We start from the raw sequence: 22179 nt of genomic DNA on the forward strand, positions 1-22179 counted from the left end.
GTTTTTATTATTGTTATTTCCTTAAAAGACCTTTTTTAACTTACCTGTGTACCCATCAGTGTTTTCTGTCTATGTGAATCCAGCCCCCCTCTCTAAAAAAGTGCGATCGTTCAAAATATACTTATGAAAAATTCCCGAAAAACACTGCCAATATACACCAATATGTACTGTAAGAGTGGAGAAATTGTTGGTTATCGGACGACAATAACATAAAAATATGTTTAGTGCGATCATGGGTTCTTACAGAATAGTCCCGGTGGGAGTAAAGCGTTTTTGTTTTGCCGAAAAAACGTATCTGGATAGTGTCCATAACGTTACATTTACACCTTGATATAAAGACGGGCCTATTTCACAGAATGATTTTTTTTTAAATGTGGAAGCTTTCCTCAAAGAATAAGGAAGTTTTCCTTTATCGTCCATGTTATCTGCTCGATCATCTTAAAATCTTTGATATTAAATGGCAACCCCGCATTATGATGGTCCTATGTCACCATATATGTCATCAAAACGACATTTATAGATTGACACACTGAAGATGTCAACACCCTCACAACGTAGACGCCGAACCTTAGTTACACCGGAACTACCTTACGCGCGTCAGCAACTTTTGTCACAAGTGTGGTGGTGTTTGAGGCGCGTCAAAGGGACGTAATGCGGTAGGCTGCCATTGACAGGTGCTTTACAATAATTTGAACTTGTGCAGATCTATATAGTTTGTCATTGAGGCTGGGGCTTGTGCAAGTCTATGTATTGAATTAATGTGAAAAAGATAGTACATCATTGGAGGGCCATCATACTGCTATATAGTGTAAGCTGATACTTCAAAACAGCGATATTATAATATAATAATAAGATACATCAACATATTATGAATGTCATAAATAATTGTATTTTAATAAATCTTGAAAAATTGGAAAATATGTATTAAAATGCACAGGCAATTAAATCTGGTCAACATCCAGGGCAAATTAAACAGAGAAGATTTGTAAGTCATTGAGTCATGAGTAGAATTTTAAATATTTCATGTTGGTATTGACTACATACATATTCAGTATATGTAGATATATGCTAAATATTGGTTGTCTTAGCACTGATAGGTACCTGTGGTGGTTGATATGGACTACATACATGTTCAGTGTATGTAGATATATGATAAATATTGGTTATCTTAGCACTGATAGGTACCTGCGGTGGTTGATATTGACTACATACATGTTCAGTATGTAGATAAATGCTAAATATTGGTTAACTTAGCACTGATAGGTACCTGTGGGGGTTGATATTGACTACATACATGTTCAGTGTATGTAGATATATGATAAATATTGGTTATCTTAGCACTGATAGGTACCTGCGGTGGTTGATATTGACTACATACATGTTCAGTGTATGTAGATATATGATAAATATTGGTTATCTTAGCACTGATAGGTACCTGCGGTGGTTGATATTGACTACATACATGTTCAGTGTATGTAGATATATGATAAATATTGGTTATCTTAGCACTGATAGGTACCTGTGGTGGTTGATATGGACTACATACATGTTCAGTGTATGTAGATATATGCTAAATATTGGTGATCTTAGCACTGATAGGTACCTGTGGTGGTTGATATGGACTACATACATGTTCAGTGTATGTAGATATATGATAAATATTGGTTATCTTAGCACTGATAGGTACCTGTGGTGGTTGATATTGACTACATACGTGTTCAGTATGTAGATAAATGCTAAATATTGGTTAACGTAGCACTGATAGGTACCTGTGGTGGTTGATATTGCCTACATACATATTCAGTATATGTAGATATATGCTAAATATTTGTTGTCTTAGCACTGGTAGGTACCTGTGGCGGTTGATATTGACTACATACATGCTCAGTATATGTAGATATATGCTAAATATTGGTTATCTTAGCACTGATAGGTACCTGTGGTGGTTGATATTGACTACATGCTCAGTATATGTAGATATATGCTAAATATTGGTTGTCTTAGCACTGATAGGTACCTGTGGTGGTTGATATGGACTACATACATGTTCAGTGTATGTAGATATATGCTTAATATTGGTTCTCTTAGCACTGGTAGGTACCTGTGGTGGTAGATATTGACTACATACATGCTCAGTATATGTAGATATATGCTAAATATTGGTTATCTTAGCACTGATAGGGACCTGTGGGGGTTGATATTGACTACATACATGCTCAGTATATGTAGATATATGCTAAATATTGGTTCTCTTAGCACTTGTAGGTACCTGTGGTGGTTGATATGGACTACATACATGTTCAGTGTATGTAGATATATGATAAATATTGGTTATCTTAGCACTGATAGGTACCTGTGGTGGTTGATATGGACTACATACATGTTCAGTGTATGTAGATATATGATAAATATTGGTTATCTTAGCACTGATAGGTACCTGTGGTGGTTGATATTGCCTACATACATATTCAGTATATGTAGATATATGCTAAATATTGGTTGTCTTAGCACTGATAGGTACCTGTGGTGGTTGATATTGACTACATACATGTTCAGTATGTAGATAAATGCTAAATATTGGTTAACTTAGCACTGATAGGTACCTGTGGTGGTTGATATTGACTACATGCTAAATATTGGTTATCTTAGCACTGATAGGTACCTGTGGTGGTTGATATTGGCTACATACATGTTCAGTGTATGTAGATATATGCTAAATATTGGTTATCTTAGCACTGATAGGTACCTGTGGTGGTTGATATTGACTACATGCTAAATATTGGTTATCTTAGCACTGATAGGTACCTGCGGTGGTTGATATTGACTACATACATGTTCAGTGTTTGTAGATATATGCTTAATATTGGTTCTCTTAGCACTGGTAGGTACCTGTGGTGGTTGATATTGACTATTCATAGAACTGTTGATCCTTTACGACAATTTCCCGTTCTAGTGCCTGCTATCATAGCTGTCAGATAATATCTGATAGAGCAAATATTTTAAGGTTAATTGTAAGAAGGTGTTTTCAAGTAGAAAAAATAATATGTACCAGGTAATAGAATGAAATCTCCCACTGTGGAAGAGATTCTTGATTGTCAAAACTGAGGCAAGGGTTACACATTCAAAAATCTCCCTCAAGGAGGGTGGAGATTACTCTTTCTTTTCCTCTCCCATTTTCCCTGAAACAGAATAAATAAAAACAATGAAACACATACAGGCTATGTAAATCATTGACAATTCTTTTTAGTTTAATGTGTGTGTCTACATAATGACAATACTATTAGGATGACTTATGTGGAAATGCATTATAACTACCCAAAAAAGAAACAGATTTATTGCTAATTAATTACGCATTACTTGGCCTATAAACTACATTGCGGTACACACATGTTTAACTTATGGTTTGGCATGCACTATTCTTTCTGATTATCTGGCCAGGGTATGAATTTCAAAGAAAATTCTTTTCATACCTGGAAGTGTGGGTATATATCTGATTCACTGTCAAATGGAAGAGAAACTTGGTTACCCTGTCTGTCAGCTTTACATGTGGTGATTATAATTACTCATTACATTTAAGAGGCAAGATTCAAAATTTATTATAAATTCGATATGGAGATATATTTTTTGAAATAATAAATGGAAAGTGGTGGATAATGTTGAGATGGTTCATTCGAAATTTCACATAATTTTTCAGCTTTTGTTTTTGGTCGGAATAATCCAAAACTATTCCTCACATTTTCTTACTGCTGAAAGATTTCCAGCCTTATGCTTTAAACTGTTTTTATTTTAAATAAAGAATTGAATAGCTTTCTAGTCAATATACTACTTGTATTTCACTCATATGCAAATGACTGAATATGAATGAATATTATACGCTTTGGCGTTGTACCCATAAAAAATGTATTCTACCATACCAATTACTTATGTTTTGTTTTCAACAGGAAAGCCAGTAAATATACCGGGTTTTTTGTGCTTTATTTATGATGTGTTTATATGGTTATACTGATCAAACTTTAACAGTAAAGTTTCTATAATATCAGGGATACATACTGGAGAGACCGAGGTGATCGGGACACCTACAGAGAGCGTGACAGGTCAAGGTCACGTGAACGAGATAGGTCTAGAGATCATCGCCATAGAGATGAAAAACACAGATCAAGAAGGTGATGTATAATTTTCGTATGCTTCATTATTTTAGATTGATATTCTTTTATTAGACAACTGTCATCTCTCACTGTAAGTGGTAAAATAAGCTATATATGATACTATTATAATAAGTAACACAAAAGGTGAACAAACATCTACTTTCCACTAATTCGCTCTGTGTAAATTTTCAAGAATGATAAAAGAGTTGAAGATAAAAAGGAATTGGCCTTTTTGACAGTATGACGTCACTGAGATACAGATTATTTGAAGGTGTTTAACAACTGTCCATTGCCTCCTCTCTCTGACAGGAAGCACAGAGAGGACGAGGATTCTGATCACCATCGCTCCAAGCACAAGAAAAGTAAGAAATCTAAGAAAGACAAGGATGATGATGCTTATGACCCATCTAACCCCAGCCAAGACGACAATGCCAAGGGAGATTAGGGAGGCTGACATGCTAGAAAAATCTCATCTCGCTGAAAAATCATGTCAAGTTTTCATATACTTTAATTATAAGACAGACTTATTTCCACAAACTCACTGTTTTATTGGAACTAGTGATTTTTTTAAATGTTTTTCAAAGAGAAAATGTGTTAAAAGAAAGTCGATAAGCAATATTTGTGATCAGAAAATTTTCAAAAAAAGTCAATTAGTGTTTGATAAGGCATCATATGATTATTGAAATATCAACACGTCACCAGATTTTCCTTTGAAATAAATTAATAATTGAAGCATGTTACTTTGGACAGGTAGTTGAACTGGCAGATGTTTTTGTATCACATTCAAATTGTATTTTGTATTAGTAAAAACTTAACAATGCAATATTTCCATTTTAAACTTTGTCAAAGTCTCACATACAGAAGAGTATCAAAAATGTTTGTTGTATGCTACTTTGTGTCATTGAATAAATACATGTCACCCAAGTTGCTCCTCTATTTTCATTTATTTTGCCAGTTTGATTGTACTGTATTTTTGTTATATCTTGTATGCTAAATGTTCCATAAGTTAAGCACAGTCTAAAAATGTACCTCGACCCAAATCGAAAAAATAGCATTACGTCCAGAGAAGTATATATCCAGGGAGCGTAATCATCAAGAAGAGTCCAAAGTAGGCATCACCAAATACTGTGCTACAACAGGAACTCACACAACATGAAAGTCCATAAGATATGGAGGGGTAGGATAGCCAATGTTTCATTGCAAACAAAACATCAATACTGAATTGTCAGTGACACTTCTTTTTAGCTCACCTGCCCAAAGGGCAATTGAGCTTATGTCATGGTGCGGTGTCTATCGTTCATCCATCGTCCAGCGTCTGCCGTCCGTCCATCATCCGTTGTCCACACATATTGAACCGGTTACACAGTACATCATATCACAGAGACCTGAGAAACAGTCACAGCTTCACCAGGACCCACTCCAAACACCACAGCCCAGGTCCAAATACAGCTGCAACAAACTCACAGGTCCCTGTGAGTTTAGCCTTCACATATCAAGAAACTGAGCAGTGATGAATAGAAAATATACGTGCAAGAAAAAGAAAAAAAACGCAAATCCAGGGAAAGGTACATTTTAAGATTTCACCGATATTTCTTGAAATATAAGATCTTCCTATAACACCACCAATATTGTTATCAATCATAAGTGTGTGACAATATCAGCTCATGTCATTTATTTCCTCATTATTATTGTTTAAGGAGGATCCACCCTTTTGCAATTAGCCAGCAGAATTCAATGAAAGTTTCACATAATGGTTATGTCACTATGTAGAGATGATTTTATGAAAATCAAAGCATTCCGATAAACTGGGGAATTTTTTGTAAAAAATACTGAAAAATTGAATTTTTGTCAAATTCAACACTTTCGCATTTTTTGAGCATGTGGCATTGTTCAAAACTATTACAACAATAAAATAATGAAAAGAAACATTGCTAATCAACCTTACAAATATTTTATTTATCATAAAATATTTACAACATGTTACCAAAAGCGTTTTTTATTGAAATTGTATGGATAAAAGTTACTAAATACAAGCTAAAAGCCTAAATGTCTTTGTATCATAAGCTTTATTTATGAAGTATGTGAGATTACACATTTCCAAGTTAAGTCTCGATATCGGGTGATGACATATCACCTTCACGCACGTGTACTATTGTTTACCCAGTGTTACTATAATTTACACTACGGTAATGGAATGCACGATACGCAATACGGAAATGACGACACGAAAATACAACAAGAAAAACATGTGTATTACGAAGGGTGGGAAGTCCTTAAACTGTAACAGTTCTGGTAACACATGAACACCAGTTAAACGATATTTTTTTTTATAACCGGTCGCATAGACCTTTGTATTCATATTGAACAGTCTCATTATCGGCAGGGTTTACCTGGACAGGGAAGTGATTTGTACTCTGTGTGAATTACCAGTAACAAATATACAATTATCTTAAAGACTATTTGGGGATGGGTTTTAGATTCATCACTGCTCAGTAACAAAAATGACACAATGTAAAGTTAACATGACAGCTCATATAATACCACAAATAGTATACCCGCAAGCGTGAAACGTCGCACGCACAGGAACATCTGCACGTGTTCAATATGGGGCTTTGGGCAAGGTCATCACAACAACCACCAGGAATCACTCCCACTTACGTTGTCTGTATCATTGGAATATATAATTATGGATTGGGGAAAATCAAAGCTTCTGTACGCGCCGACTGTAGACTAGCATTTGATCCTTTGATGTTATCACAAGGATACCATCACGCAACATTCTTGCCACTTTTCCAATGTCTTGTGAGGACAGTTGGAATATGCAGGAGTAGTAGGGTCAACGTACAAACTGAAATATGTAGACAGTGGCAGATCCAGACACCTTCATTGGGGGGTTTCCAAATTTCCAGGGGGGGGGGGGGGGGGGGGGGGGGTTCCATGTGGGAAAAACATAGGAAAATGGTGAAAATACACAAATTTTACAGAAAATTATCAGGATGGGGGGTTTCCCGAGGCCCAAAGGAAAGTGTACAACGTCACGCTACGAATTATCTCCAGAAAGATTAAGGAAATTGAATCTACCAACACTAGCATAATATTTTATTATAGGAGACTTCGAGATCGAAATGTACAAGATTGTAAACAGAATATACGATAGAGAGGCATGTATTTTTGTTAAACTTTGGAGTGAGGAATCAGAAATAGCACAAGAGTCGGTCAACAACATCCTTCATCTTCATCTTTAAACCTTCCTCCTAAATATTGACGATTACGGAATTGTGCTGTTTAAGTGCGTTGTTATGTTGGATTTTTTTTATAATTTGCTATTGGATAAAAACAGGTTAAAAGCAGTGAGTGACAATTGTTTTGGGTAGGAGGTTCCATTGTGTTATGGTGTATGGAAAGGTATCCTGCCTGAGGAGAAAATATTTTAGTTTACGTACAGTCAAACCCTGGAACAATCTTCCGGAGGATGTTGTATCCGCTCCAAATATCAATACTTTTAAGAACAGAATAGATAACTTTTGGCAGAATATGAAGAACTTTATTATAATTAACTGTTATAGAGCAAATCTAATTAACAATGAGCTTAACTTTATATTATACAATTGTTTAATTTTTGAGTTCACTGTAGAGGAGCTCTACCGACTCCTGTACATGTATTTATAACTAACTTAACGGTAACTTTAATGCACAGTTTGTGTGACGGTTACCACGTGCTTTTGTTTTACCATGTGCTTGACGTCACATTGTTTTGAAAATAGTGTTGTTAGGGTCATCGTGGATATGTAAGGCCAGTTTTGATTGGATACTACAAACAGGAAGTCAATAAAATGCACCAATCAAATTAACTATTTCTTTCGGCGAAAGGATCGATTCAACACACGTTGGAACCAGTCAGACGTTTTCGGTGTCAATTTGGTTGAATTTCGACGAAATTTCTTGATTTTTACGTAAAAGGTATGTGTAAATAATCTCTGATCGACTTTCATCCATGTTTATGAAATGAGTATTAATGATTATTCTATTATGTTATTTCAGTTTGACAGGACACATGACTAACTGCTATAACGTACATGTACAGCTTTCTGACGACGAGAGATTTTTGTATGCCTATTGCGTCGTTAGAGAGCTAGGAGCCCGGGTATTATAGTACTAGACTCATGACGTGCTAGATTTTATGCATGTAACTTGTGAGAAAAAAATAATTTACGGTGTGCCTCATTGGGGATTGGATCCTTATATTAAATTATTAAATCGGTGCCCTCTTCCCACAAAACACGAGTCAAATGAGGAGACTGATGAGCTAATCGTGTTTGTTCATATTTGATAGGAAATATTGCTCCTCCAGGCCAATCATTAATCGTTTGCTATCCCCCCTCACACACGCGCACACACAACGAAAATTAATTTGTGTTAGCTTAGGTCAGACAATATATATATATATATATATAACATGTTGGAAAACATTAGGATAGATATAAAAAATACTTTAACAAATAATTGTATACGGTTTATATAAGAGTGATCATGACTTTAACCACAGGGGTTCGTTACAAATGTCTGAAATTATCATCTTCCTGGACAGGAGCTGACTGTAAGGGTAGTCCAACAGTGTTAGAGGTTTACATGGCAAGATACTTTTGACAGACGCTGTGTCGCAGTGGGCAAAAACCTATCGGATCCAGCGGCCTCTTATGTTATAGGTGTAACCCTAAGGGGTGTGCTGCTCCAGTGACATGGTGCACGTATGTCTTGGACCGCCAATTAAAAATTTATTGATTGATTGATTGATAGGTTTTACGTCAGCTTCATAGGGTGCCTCGGTAGCCGTGATCGCTAACGCGCACAGTCATTGTACTACTGTATGCTATCAAGCGTGAGCTTCAGATCACTCGGTCTCCTGAAAATTTCGGTTCGATCCCCACCAGCGGTGGTGGAAAAAGAGTGATGTCTGATAGGGTTAGTTGTTATCCCTCTGATGGCACAGTGGTTTCCCCTCGTGGGGTTTCCTCCACTACGAAAACACCATTTGTTCCCTTAGCGGCGTCGTAATAAAAGCTCTTCAGAGCTTATGTTTGTTGTTGACAATTGTACACGACGTTTAGTAAAGATTATTATTATTATTCACTACCAAGTCATTCGGTTATCCAGCAGTAGAAAAATTTAAAAATAGTGAGACATTTAAAGTGGCTCACTATGTAACAGCTATGAACTGTGTTACATAAAAAAAAATAAAAAAAATCTGGTACTGGTATCCGGCTATGCAGGTTCAGTGGTATCTTCCTGAAAGGTCCTGTAGTCGTAATGAGGACTGGAAGGATTCCACTGAAGGGGTATTGCTTTTACTGGGGATGTGGTTCCAGGTTATGATGGTTGGGATGAAAGGAGTTCAGATAGATGTCAGTCTTGTCAGGGATTTGTTTCAAGCTGCCAATGTCATCTCCATGGGTCCTTGCATTTCCTGCCTGATCTTATGGCTGAAATCAACGTCCACAATGTTGTTGATGATCTTATATAACAACATTGCCCTGGCCCTTGCCCTCCTTACTGCTAGGGGTTCCTATTTCGGATGATGCAGTATGGCTGTCATGCTACCTTCATCTCTGGAGTAGTTCTGCGTGGTAAATCTTGCAGCCTGCTTTTGGACTCTTTCCATCATCATGATATGTTGGGCTTGATAGGGGTCCCATACTGCTCTACCTTTGCAAGTTGGATTCTGTTCAAGTGGTAGTTAGTTTTGGATGTTCCTTCTTCGTCCGGGTTCAAGGCTATCTGCAAATCTCATGTCCACTTGTGGAGGGCGTTGAGATCGTCCTGTAGCTTAACGCTGTCTCTGGCAGAATGTATTTTTCGGTAGATGATGCAGTCATCTACAAATAACCAGATGTTGACATAAACGATGTGATCCATATCAGTATAGCAACGAACCCCTGAGCTTTAACCATGCTTCTTTGAAAATTGCATTCAAAAGCGTAGTGTACACAAAAAATATAGGTTAGGTAGCTATAGGGTTACCGGAAACACAAAATATTTTTGTTTGGCCTTATATTGCTGGTAGCTATTTGAAAATTGTTATAAATTATCAATGAAAATGGAGATCTGACTGCCGTTACCAGTTAAATAATAATATAGTACTACAAATTTTAAGTAGACCATGTGTGTGGCTCCTAATGATTTGTAGGCCTATGTTGTTACCTGTGGTGAGTTGAAATAGTTCAGTACTTTTTCAATGCTTCCATTTGGGGTTGAACCCAGTATCTATGTTTTACTAATCTTAGTTTCCTCTGACCCTGACACCAGACTTAGACATTTTGACAGATAGCTCTATCATCTGGTGTCAGGGCCAGAGGAAACTCAGGCTATTCTTACGATCTACCAAATACAAATGAGCTTTACAAAGATAAATCCCCCTAGCCGAGTCGGATTGAAACAGCGTGTATTTTACCAGGGGGACACATTCCCTCTACATGAAAGAACTTGACTTGAATTTTCCATAGGTCATATATCGATTCTTGTGAAAGTACTGCTGAGTATTTTTGTCAATATTACAAAGGTCTCAATGTGGGCACCAATGTAACAAAGGTAATTGTTTTTTTCAATGATCCACATGAGTATGCTGAGCTTAAAGTTGAGCAAAATTATACTTTACTCTGAGGTTTTTTCACACAATAACTTAATATAATGTATATATGACTGGATAGTTTTTACGAAACTTTTGTAAATGTTATATTTTACAAGAATTGGAAATGTCTTTGGTTTTAATGGTTTAAGATGAATTGAATACAGATGTCAGAAGGGAAGCAGCACAGATTTCATTTTTTATAGTTTGAAAAAAAAGCATACATTTGTTTCTGGGTGTAGTTAGCTGTAGTAAGATAGTTCAATTAGTAAAATCACCTGATATTTCATAATATAAATGTTTGCATCTGGGTCTAGTTAGCCATAGTATACACAGAAGCTATCAATTGTCTGATATAGCCTATTTCTATTGGTGCTTCAGGTTATCATCACATTGATCACTGAGATGAATGCTGCTATAGAGAACGCCATGGAGCAGCAGCTGCTCCATGCAGCTAATGTCATGGAACAGCAGGTAGATGCTCAGCTACACAAGATGGAACACATGGACGATGATGATTTTGAGAGCCTTCGTAGGAGGAGAATGGAAAGCATGAAGAAAGCACAATCACAGAAGCAGGATTGGCTTGCTGCAGGACATGGCAAATATGAAGAAATTTCCAACGAAAAGGAGTTTTTTGATGCATGCAAAAAGAGCAAACAAGTTGTTTGCCATTTCTACAGAGAAAGTACCTACAGGTGCAAAATAGTCGATAAGCATCTTGCAATTATAGCTCCAAAGCATTTAGAAACCAGGTTTATCAAAATCAATGTTGAAAAGTGTCCTTTCTTAGTAGAGCGTCTTAGAATAGTTGTTTTGCCAACCTTGTGTATTGCCAAAGACGGTAAAACCACAGACTACATTGTAGGTTTTGATGATCTAGGAGGCAAAGATGACTTCCCCACAGAAGCGATGGAATGGCGTTTAGGAGTTGCCACTATTATCAATTATAGTGGTGATCTTCTGACCCCACCAGGAGGACTACCGACAAAGAAACCAACCATTCTAGGTCATCAGAAGAAAACAATTCGCGGAGGTGATCGGGATGACAGCAGTGATGAAGACGACTGGTGAATAAATAGGACAGTGTTTTAAAGAAGCAATCGGACATATTTAAACCCATGCTGAACTGAAATTCACTGCCAAGTTTGATATTTTTATTTAGATTTGACTGTCCAATTTTACGCTAAGAACAAGTCTGACAAAAAATTATATTACCTAGCAGTTTGTTTTATTGATGGCATTCAATTTTATGTTGGCATAACATATGTACCAAGGTAATAACAAATCACTTGTTTTTATATCTTAACTCACCGTTGTCGACATCATACCATTAGTCTACGACTTCTATCTTGGAAGTAGAGGATTTCAGAAACAATATAAGAGTGTATTGGAAGTACAAACGAATTACCTTGGGTACCTTTACCTGGAAAAAGAAAACATTCAAAATGAAAGTCAAACTAAACAAGTACAAGAACATCTGATAACTAATTATAAATAAAAATACAAGTTTAAAGACACAACACTTCTAATGACCATTACAGAAGTTTTTCATTGTATTTTAGACATAACTTTACAGATCTATATACATCATCCATGATGATATAGTATACCAGTATTCCTCATCAAATGTAATTCTTTCAGCATCTCATCAAACAGTTTCAGTCATTTAACAAATCCAACTTGTAAGCATGCATTACAGTGCAAACAAGTGTTCTGACTCAGACTGGTCAGTATCAACATTCAAAGATACCATTTAGCTCCTCATATTAATTCTGGATTGTTGTGTTGTGTTTGACCTTTCTTTACAACAGGAAAGTTACAGTACAGATAGGTCACTGTGACCTATATCTTGTCGACCTTGGACCTTGTCACTGATTTTTTTTTTAAGAAAGGTTTACATGAAGTACTGTACCCTGTTACCTGTAAATTACTATGTAAAGCCCCATTTTTGAGTAGATAAATTGTTTGTCTTTTCATTTGGTTGTCATATTTTGTAACAGTCTTAAATACAAACAAAACAGGTCTTGTCCATATTGTCATGATTAGTCTTAATTGTATATAAGATAATATTTATTGATTTTTTTTTTTTAACATGGAGACATTTTATATGTAAAACAATACAATACTGTTTACATAAAATTCAATTCTTTTGAGTCTTCACATCATGTGTTTTATTTTATTTATACTTGACATCAGTAGTAATGAACACAGGGGCACAAGTGTTCTGAGATATAATTATCATCTGTTTTAATACTCCAGCAGTGTTAGAGGTTTACAGGGCAAGATACTTTTGGTACTCATGATCATCCTACAACCAATACCACAGATCAGATAAAAACAGATAGTCTATATAGTGTGTATTTACTCAAAGCCACAGGTATAGGATTTTTATTTTATTTTTGTGTGGAAGGGCCAATCAATTCAATTATTCACCTGTATTTGCCAGATGTTACCTGTTTTGACTTATTACTTATAAGTAGAATGAAAGATGTCTTTCATCTTTCTTTTTTCCTTAAAATTTACAAGAAACTTACAATTCCATATTTCAAGACATCATCTGCATATTTCTATAAAATGTTCCATCATAAACTAAATTATAAAATGTAGTAGATCTAATTACATTCCATAACTGCTGTGCATAGTCCCTGTGTTAATATATTGCACATAGAACAGATGACTACATGGAGATGTCTGTCTGCCATGGAAGTATACTGTCCTCCAGGTCGCCCTCTACACCTCCATGCTAGTAGAGTTCTTGGCCATACACATCCCCAAGTAACACATTCCGGTGCTTGAGTTGAACCCGACCCATGGGGTGTATCGAAAGTCATCTGTTGTGAGAGAATAGCCCATTATTGTTGTCTGGTTATAACTGGGCTCGTCACTGTTTGTAGAAGGTGTCCTGGATGGTCGCAGGTACTGACTAAAAGCTGTTGAGTTCAATGTGATTCTGTCAGAACTTTTGTTTGACGTTACAAAATTTATAAGTGGTCCCAAACTTTTACCTTCAGTACAAACATAACACTTGAAGGATATTTTTTTGGACACTTTGGAACAGAACCTAGTCCTGTTAGCTCTGTCACTGTAGGGAAAATATCTACTAATTCAACTTGGCATCACTATAATATCCTTTGGAGTGTTGTAATGTTGAATAATTAAAACTTAGATTTTCAAAAAATCAAGGTTTATAGTTGCTAATGTTAAAATGAATTAAAGCTTGTGTATTTTGAGTAGATTTTTGTTGTGTTACCTATGACAGGTTTTCCAAGGAACATAAACCATCATTGGCACCCTGACTGCCACCTCAAAGTTGCTGTACTTGGACCATTCTTGGTGTTCTCCCAGGGACCAGCCTACCAAACAAAACAAATAATACACCTGTCTAGCCTCTATACAATACATCTCGATATCGGACATGGAGGCCATCATACTAAACTTTCCCAAGATCATGAAACTTTGACAAGTCTACTAAACAACATGTAAAAGGTACTGGAACAATATCTTATGCCAGCAGTAATCAAAATGTATATTACATAGGCAGTTGTCCTTAATTATTATCATGAAAGTTCATTAAGACAGATCAAACATTTCATTTAGGCTGATAAACAGTTCAGATCTATCATATACTTGACTCATCAACGTAACACATTAAGTAGCACCTTGCACTTAACTCGTCAACACCTCTTGTTGTACAAATTAAAGGTGACGCAGCATCTTGTGGTTCTCCTTTTGTGTAATAACAATTAGATATCTAATTTGTGCTGTGACACAGCTGTAACTTTACAGTTCGGAAAGGAAATGCTACTATTAGTATGGTGAATGACCTGGCAAATCTTTCCATCAGATTACTATATACTGGGAAAGTCTTGCTGCAGTTCAACTTCCGCCTTTTTTCGCCCACCTTAATGAAGGTGAATTTATCATTACAACAATCATTAGTAAATAACATAATATGTACAGTACTAAACTTGAAGATGAAATGACCACTGGGCAAATAGAGACTAAACTGGCAATGGGCGAACATTTTTCGGTATACAGTACCATAGTGAGGGGTTCCAGAGAACAAGCTTCAAGTAAAATCTTCAAACAACTTCTCAATAACCAAAAGGCTCAGGGTACTGAAATTATGCCTGTAGCATGCTGAGATGAAGGACTACCAAGTTTGTTCAAATGAATGACCTTGATCTACTTTCAACCTGATGTCCTTGTTCGACATTCAAGGTCACAGGCATCATATGTTTAAATCTTTTAATAGGTTCTTATGAATCAAACACTGATATTCTGCCTGTAGCTGTATTTTAGTCCACTTTTAAGATTACAAGTGTGAGATTAATACCAGGTGAGCGATGCAGGCCCATTGGGCCTCTTGTTGAGATTCAGTATGTGCTCATAGCCTGTCATAATGCTGATGTGATTTAAAACTATGTTGTTAAAGTTTTCTTAATTCACAATCGCAAGGCTGCCTTGTGTAGCTTTGGACAATGTGAAATCCACTGGTACTGGTCCGTAGGGGAAGCTTACATTATGTGATTGGACATCGTGTCGTCTCCGAAGGTCCATCCAAGGGTTCCAGGCTACTTTTGGTAACTTGACTGGGAGTGTAGGGTCAGGGGCCAAGTGGACTTGTGACAGGAGGTATAACTCTGTTGATGTAAGAAATGAGTGGGTCAGGTGTACTTTGACAAGGGAGACAATTCATTCAAATAATAGTTCTGTCAAGGTAAGAAGTGTGTTGGTCAGGTGTACTATGACGAGAGGTGTAGGGTCAGGGGCCAAGTGCACATTTGAAAATAGGGTATAGATCTCATCATGTATGAAGTGTAGGTCCAGGGGGTAAATTGTACCATGACAAGGGAGATAATTCTGTCAATATCAATAGTGTGGGGTCAGAGATTAAGTGCACATATGACAAGGGGTGTATATAGTTCTGTCTTAAGTCTGGGGTCAGGTCAAGTGTGTAGATGAAGAGGGGTATAACTTCCTGATTGAGGTTCATCATTTTGGTATGAATAATAAATGTTAAGTTTGTTTTAAACACAGTTATTGAAAACTTATTTGCGAGCTTTTGAAAATGTCTGTTTTCTTTGTCAAGAAAAGACTGCCAGTGACCCCTTTTCTCGACACTAAACTGCTGATTGAAAAGCGAAATATCATTACCCTGGGCCTTTTGGTTATTGATAAAAAATCATTTGAAGATTTTAACAGATTTGACCCCTTTGACCTTGAAAGTGGGTCAAGGTCATTCAATTGAATAAACTTAGTAGCCCTTCATCCCAGCATGCTACAGGCCTAATTTCAGTACGATGGGCAATTTGGTTATTGAGAAGAAGTTGTTTGAAGATTTTACGACCTTTGACACGTTACCTTGAAAGTGGGTCAAAGTCATTCGTTTGATGATTTTAACACATTTTACCCCTGTGACCTTGAAATTGGGTCAAGGTCGTTCTTTTGAACAAACCTGTTAGCCCTTCATCCGAGCATGCTACCCTGGGCCTTTTGGTTATTTAGAAGAAGTTGTTTCAAGATTTTAAGACATTTGACCCCTCTGACCCTGAAAGTAAATCAAGGTCATTCATTCGAATACATTTGGTAGGCCTTCATCCCAGCATGCTGCAGGCCCAATATCAGTACCCTTGGCCTTTTGGTTATTGAGAAGAAGTCGTTTAAAGATTTAAAGACATTTGACCCCTGTGACGTTGAAAGTGGGTCAAGGTCAAGACCTTGAATATAACTAAGGGTCATTCATTTGAACAAACTTGGTAGCCCTTCATCCCAGCATGCTTCAGGCCCAAGTTGTTTGAAGATTTTAAGACTTTTGACCTGTGACCTTGAAAATGGGTAAAGGTCATTCATTTGAACAAACTTGGTGGTTTCTTGATGATTTTAACATATTTGACCCCTGTGACCTTGAAAGTGGGTCAAGGTCATTCATTTGAAGAAACTAGGTAGCCCTTCATCCTTTTGGTACCCAACTGCCAGGAAGAAAGATTTCGTGCTTGGCATACTGGGCACGTGTTTGAGGATGCTTACTGCATGGTGCGTACTTTGTATATCTGGCAGTGTTCCTTCTGGCTGTTGGGCCACGTCTACTGGACAGACCACATCCATGTCAAGTCCACAATCAACCTCTGGACATACCTCAAATATACACACATACATGATGTACCTATGTACCAACAACTTATAGACATACCTCAAATAAACACACATACCTATGTACCAACAACTTATAGACATACCTAAAATATACACACATACCTATGTACCAGCAACTTCTGGACATACCTAAAATATACACACATACCTATGTACCAACAACTTCTGGACATACCTAAAATATACACACATACCTATGTACCATCAACCTATAGACATACTAGTATCTATGTACCTACAAGATAGGTTGAGGGTGAGGGGTTGAAGCAAACCATCATTCATGTAATAATGAATTCCCTGGGTCCAGAAACAAATCTCTTGTTGTGTGCTGATCTTTGCCTTTTGGGCCCCCCACTTTCCCCATAGAGGTCAAACCTTACATTCACGCTTGGCCCAGGGATGCTCATTCTGTGCCAAATTAGGTCAACATTCTTTAACCTGAACTTAAAACAACCCCCAACCCCTCTGCCCCAATTTCTTTTGATCTACGAATGATCCATACCAAAATGAGTCAAAATCTCTTCTCAGTCATTCTGATCAAGTAGTCTCTAACATTTCCACATCAAATGAGCTAATGAGCTACATATAACCCATAAATTGAAAATAATCACAGGAATCCACATCATGCAAAGCAAATGCTGTAAAACTTTGTAAGATTTACAGCTCTTACTATCTTCATGTTTCACAAAAGCAATACTTGTTACAGTTGTATTATCTGCCTCAGAGTTCCTTGGCCATTTGGTGTTTCTGTGTTAATGGGTGGCAGGGTGCTTGTGACCGGCTGTATGGGTAATCATCTGTTCCTCCTGAAGCTCGACCTACAACAGTTGCAGACAACTCTCAGTGACCAATATATCATACAGTTTCTATATAATTAGTTACCATTAATAGACAACTCACCCTACAAAGGAAGACAACGCTCTCCAGTGGTCAGTAAATCATACAATTTCTATATAAATTACCATAAATAAACAATCAGAGTATAGATATTCCCTATGATAACTACTTTTTTTTGTAGCTATATATTGACTTGAGCAAGTCTAATGGGTTTTCACCATACAATCAACACATAACTTTTTTTAGAAGAAGACTGATATAGGCAAAGCCTGTTGTCTTATTCTTTTGTCAATACTGTTCAAATATCTCCTTTAATGTTAACTTATATGTTTGTATTATATATGTATTGTCAATAAAATACTTTGAAATTGAAATTGAAAAACACATAACTTGCTCAAGTCAAAAGACAACGACACAATCATACAGACTGAACCCAAGTGTAGCTAGCATGTAAAAAATATATATATATGGTAACTTGAAGGTTAGAGCAACACAAACACACTGGAACAAAACCATTCAGCAATCAGATTAATCAATTGTTGAAGGAAATCTGGCCTTTGCTTTTTTCCTAAATTTGTTATAATTGAAACTTACACATGTGCATTGCACTTAAATCAAGGTGTATGTCCCATGGCTCATGACAATGGCTCTCCTACTGTATAATCATACTGTTTTGCATGGCATCAAATTGTGAATATTTAGGTAAAATAGATTAATGTCTTTACTTAGCAGAATGAAATAGTTTGATATTTTTACTGACCAGGATGACATAGTTTTATGTTTTAACTGACCAGGGTGAAATATTTTGCCGACAGACATTGTGTGATAGCCATTCAGCCTGAAATGTTGTGGCAGTGTGGTGAATTCCTGCCAGTCTCTCTCCAGTAAGCATGAATGTCATACACTCTCGTTGTGTCTGGTCGTCTGCTAGTCAGAAATGAGGCCCTGCTAGGCCAACATAAGGCTTGCTGTGAAGAAAAGCAAAAGAATATTTACACGTAAGACTGTTCACACTGATCACAGACTTACACTTAGACACATGTTTACCTGTATATAGCAGTTAATACTTCTAAGGCATACTATACATGTTAACCTGTATAAAAATCACTAAAACTTGGAAGGTCTGCTTTCTATTAAAGCAGACCATTTGATCAGTTAACCTGTGAGAGGATCTAAAAGTATGCACCAGGTAAGTATACACAAAGACCACTTGGACAGTCTTACTTGTATAATGAGTGCATACATACCTTTTTACCTGAAATCAAACAAAAACAGTGATGACATTATAATTAACAAACTGATGGCTCAGCTAGATTGTCTGGATCAGGACCAACCATGGACAACCTGTACTGGTGCATATGCCTTTGTTAAGACAACAGAGAGACTGCCATGGCCAGGTTGTCTCGGTTACTGACTTACCTGTATATAAGCTGTGGTGAAGATATCAGATTTATAGACCCAGGAACCAAGACTTAAACCATAAACTTACCTGTACAAAGGTTCTGGTGACGATATAAGAGTATGCCCTGGTGAAGACAACAGAATGACGGACCAGGTTGTCTTGGTTACTGACTTACCTATACGTATGCCCTGGTGAAGACAACAACGTAACGGACTAGGTTGTCTTGGTTACTGACTTACCTATACGTATGCTCTGGTGAAGACAATAGAGTGACGGACCAGGTTGTCTTGGTTACTGACTTACCTATACGTATGCCCTGGTGAAGACAACAACGTAACGGACCAGGTTGTCTTGGTTACTGACTTACCTATACGTATGCTCTGGTGAAGACAATAGAGTGACGGACCAGGTTGTCTTGGTTACTGACTTACCTATATGTATGCCCTTGTGAAGACAACAGAGTGACGGACCAGGTTGTCTTGGTTACTGACTTATCTATACGTATGCCCTGGTGAAGACAACAGAATGATTGGTCAGGTTGTGTTGGTTACTGACTTAACTTTATGACGGACCAGGTTGTCTTGGGTACTGACTTACCTATACGTATGCCCTGGTGAAGCCAATAGGGTGACGGACCAGGTTGTCTTAGTTACTGACTTATCTATACGTATGCCCTGGTGAAGACAACAGAATGATTGGTGAGGTTGTGTTGGTTACTGACTTAACTTTATGACGGACCAGGTTGTCTTGATTACTGACTTACCTATACGTATGCCCTGGTGAAAACAACAGAGTGATTGGTCAGGTTGTCTTGGTTACTGACTTACCTATACGTATGCTCTGGTGAAGACAATAGAGTGACGGACCAGGTTGTCTTGGTTACTGACTTACCTATACGTATGCCCTGGTGAAGACAACAGAATGATTGGTCAGGTTGTCTTGGTTACTGACTAAACTATACGTGTGCCCTGGTGAAGACAACAGAGTATTTAGTCAGGTTGTCTTGGTTACTGACTTACCTATACGTATGCCCTGGTGAAGACAACAGAGTGACAGACCAGGTTGTCTTGGTTACTGACTTACCTATACGTATGCCCTGGTGAAGACAACATAATGATTGGTCAGGTTGTCTTGGTTACTGACTTAATTATATGACGGACCAGGTTGTCTTGGTTACTGACTTACCTATACGTATGCCCTGGTGACGACAACATAATGATTGGTCAGGTTGTCTTGGTTACTGCCTTACCTATACGTATGCCCTGGTGAAAACAACAGAGTGATTGGTCAGGTTGTCTTGGTTACTGACTTAACTATACGTATGCCCTGGTGAAGACAACACAATGATTGGTCAGGTTGTCTTGGTTACTGACTTACCTATATGTATGCCCTGGTGAAGACAACAGAATGACGGACCAGGTTGTCTTGGTCACTGACTTACCTATACGTATGCCCTGGTGAAGACAATAGAGTGACGGACCAGGTTGTCTTGGTTACTTGTTTAAATATGCGTATGCCCTGGTGAAGACAACAGAGTGACGGACCAGGTTGTCTTGGTTACTGACTTACCTATACGTATGCCCTGGTGAAGACAACAGAAAGACGGGTCAGGTTGTCAAGGTTTGGAGTGACAATACTAGTGTAATTATAGGAGTAACTCCCCAGGGTAGGTCTTAGGTCATCCACAAGGATGTAGAGAACATTCTGTCCGGAATCTATCAACCAATCATAAAAATGACAACATGTTTAGAATAGACAAAAATATCTTTTGTTTGAATAATAGCTTTTAATAGTTAATGTTAAATGTTTTTAAATATCCGACGTTAAATAAAGTTTAAAATTAAAACTAAAAAAACACACTTCAAAAACAGATATGTTTGCACCTGTAGATGTATGTATTTGTCCAGTTAGCTGATTTATTCTATTGTTTCAGATTATATTAAATCTAAAACTAGCGTCAAAATCTGCGAGATATTTACAATTTTTATGTAATACCTGTTGACATGGTAACACTTTATATTGGTCAGTCGTAGGGCAGTAAAAACTAAAGGACATACAAAATAAACCTTATATATCAAACATTTTGTGAAATTCTCTTGTCATAGGTATTATACAATATATGCGAGATGCATTCAACATCTTTCATTTATGATAAACATTGCTGGAAGTCTTTTGATTTACTATAGATATTGTGATAAACAAACAGTAGAAGTAATCATTGCAAAGTTATCTGCGTCTGGTGTGTAAATATTTGAAAATATGAAGTTGCTAAGATCTTTCCTATACTACTCTACTATATTCAATTCTTTTAGGATAAGGAAGACTGCTTCATGACAGAGAAACAGTAGTCGTAGACTAATTGTATGACTTCGATTTAAATGCTGCGCAGACACATAGCAGACCTATGTTAAATGCATAGACTAAAAATTCAAAGTTAGTCGGCTTCAACAACTTCGCTTTCCTTCCTTTGGCATAGCACAGCGGCACTATTCGGCTGTATTAGTTACCCCGAAATTATGAACCGGGGTATTTTGGACAAGCCCTGGCTGGGGAAATGTCATCCTCGATACTCCAGGGGTTATGTTCACTTTCGCACACCTGGAATATGTCATGACAAAATTGAAAACAATCGCCCAGCTATTTGATTGGTATCAGGTGAAACTACCTGACCCATCGTTATAGGCTGATACATGTTACAAAGGAGCAACATCCGACTTCAAAGAGACCGCAAAATTATTTTGATGTACACCAAAGGATCAAATCAGTCTTTCTCTCACCCACAAGGTGACGCACACTGAGCCTTCGATTTTGCTATGACATATTTCAGGGGTGCGAGCGTAACCCCTGGAATATCGAGGTTGGGGTAAACTTGTGATGTACATATTTTCGTTATTTTACTCTTTGGACTTAGAACTTCTTTTAGCCTGTTAAAACTAACGATACAGTGACCTGCGGTCTCTATACAAAATATACCACATACACCCTCCGATATGGAATGACCAGGATGACAAAAA

General features: G+C 37.2%; 3 protein-coding genes and 1 long non-coding RNA gene across 4 annotated transcripts in view; 2 read left to right on the forward strand and 2 right to left on the reverse strand.

The window, feature by feature from the left end:
* The window catches only part of LOC110456548, a 4167-nt gene extending 3499 nt beyond the window's left edge, over positions 1-668 (reverse strand). The window contains exon 1 of the long non-coding RNA XR_002463596.1: positions 45-668. This is a non-coding gene — a long non-coding RNA (uncharacterized LOC110456548). The remainder of the gene's footprint in view (positions 1-44) is intronic.
* The window catches only part of LOC110456545 (pre-mRNA 3'-end-processing factor FIP1-like), a 23925-nt gene extending 18861 nt beyond the window's left edge, over positions 1-5064 (forward strand). The window contains exons 15-16 of the mRNA XM_021507344.1: positions 4041-4163; positions 4455-5064. Coding sequence (XP_021363019.1) covers positions 4041-4163; positions 4455-4590 — 259 coding nt within the window. The 3' untranslated portion in view covers positions 4591-5064. The remainder of the gene's footprint in view (positions 1-4040; positions 4164-4454) is intronic.
* Positions 5065-8000: 2936 nt separating this feature from the next.
* On the forward strand, positions 8001-12935 carry LOC110456558 (thioredoxin domain-containing protein 9-like). Its single transcript, XM_021507369.1, has 2 exons — positions 8001-8105; positions 11149-12935. Exon 2 carries the CDS (start codon positions 11173-11175, stop codon positions 11839-11841), a length of 669 nt encoding a protein of 222 aa, XP_021363044.1. The 5' UTR covers positions 8001-8105; positions 11149-11172; the 3' UTR covers positions 11842-12935.
* On the reverse strand, positions 12620-21839 carry LOC110456562 (iduronate 2-sulfatase-like). Its single transcript, XM_021507371.1, is given in 9 exon segments — positions 12620-13867; positions 14021-14235; positions 15220-15413; positions 16713-16910; positions 17658-17744; positions 18555-18626; positions 18629-18731; positions 20735-20880; positions 21836-21839. Coding segments are annotated over 9 exon segments (1386 nt in total). The 3' UTR covers positions 12620-13500.
* Between the last annotated feature and the right edge of the window lie 340 nt (positions 21840-22179).

The sequence above is a fragment of the Mizuhopecten yessoensis genome, unplaced genomic scaffold (genome assembly GCF_002113885.1).
Source record: "Mizuhopecten yessoensis strain PY_sf001 unplaced genomic scaffold, ASM211388v2 scaffold8807, whole genome shotgun sequence".
NCBI lineage: Eukaryota > Metazoa > Mollusca > Bivalvia > Pectinida > Pectinidae > Mizuhopecten > Mizuhopecten yessoensis.

Excerpts from the sequence above, each read along its gene's own strand:
- LOC110456558 (XM_021507369.1), top strand. The coding sequence starts at position 11,173 with ATGAATGCTGCTATAGAGAACGCCATGGAGCAGCAGCTGCTCCATGCA.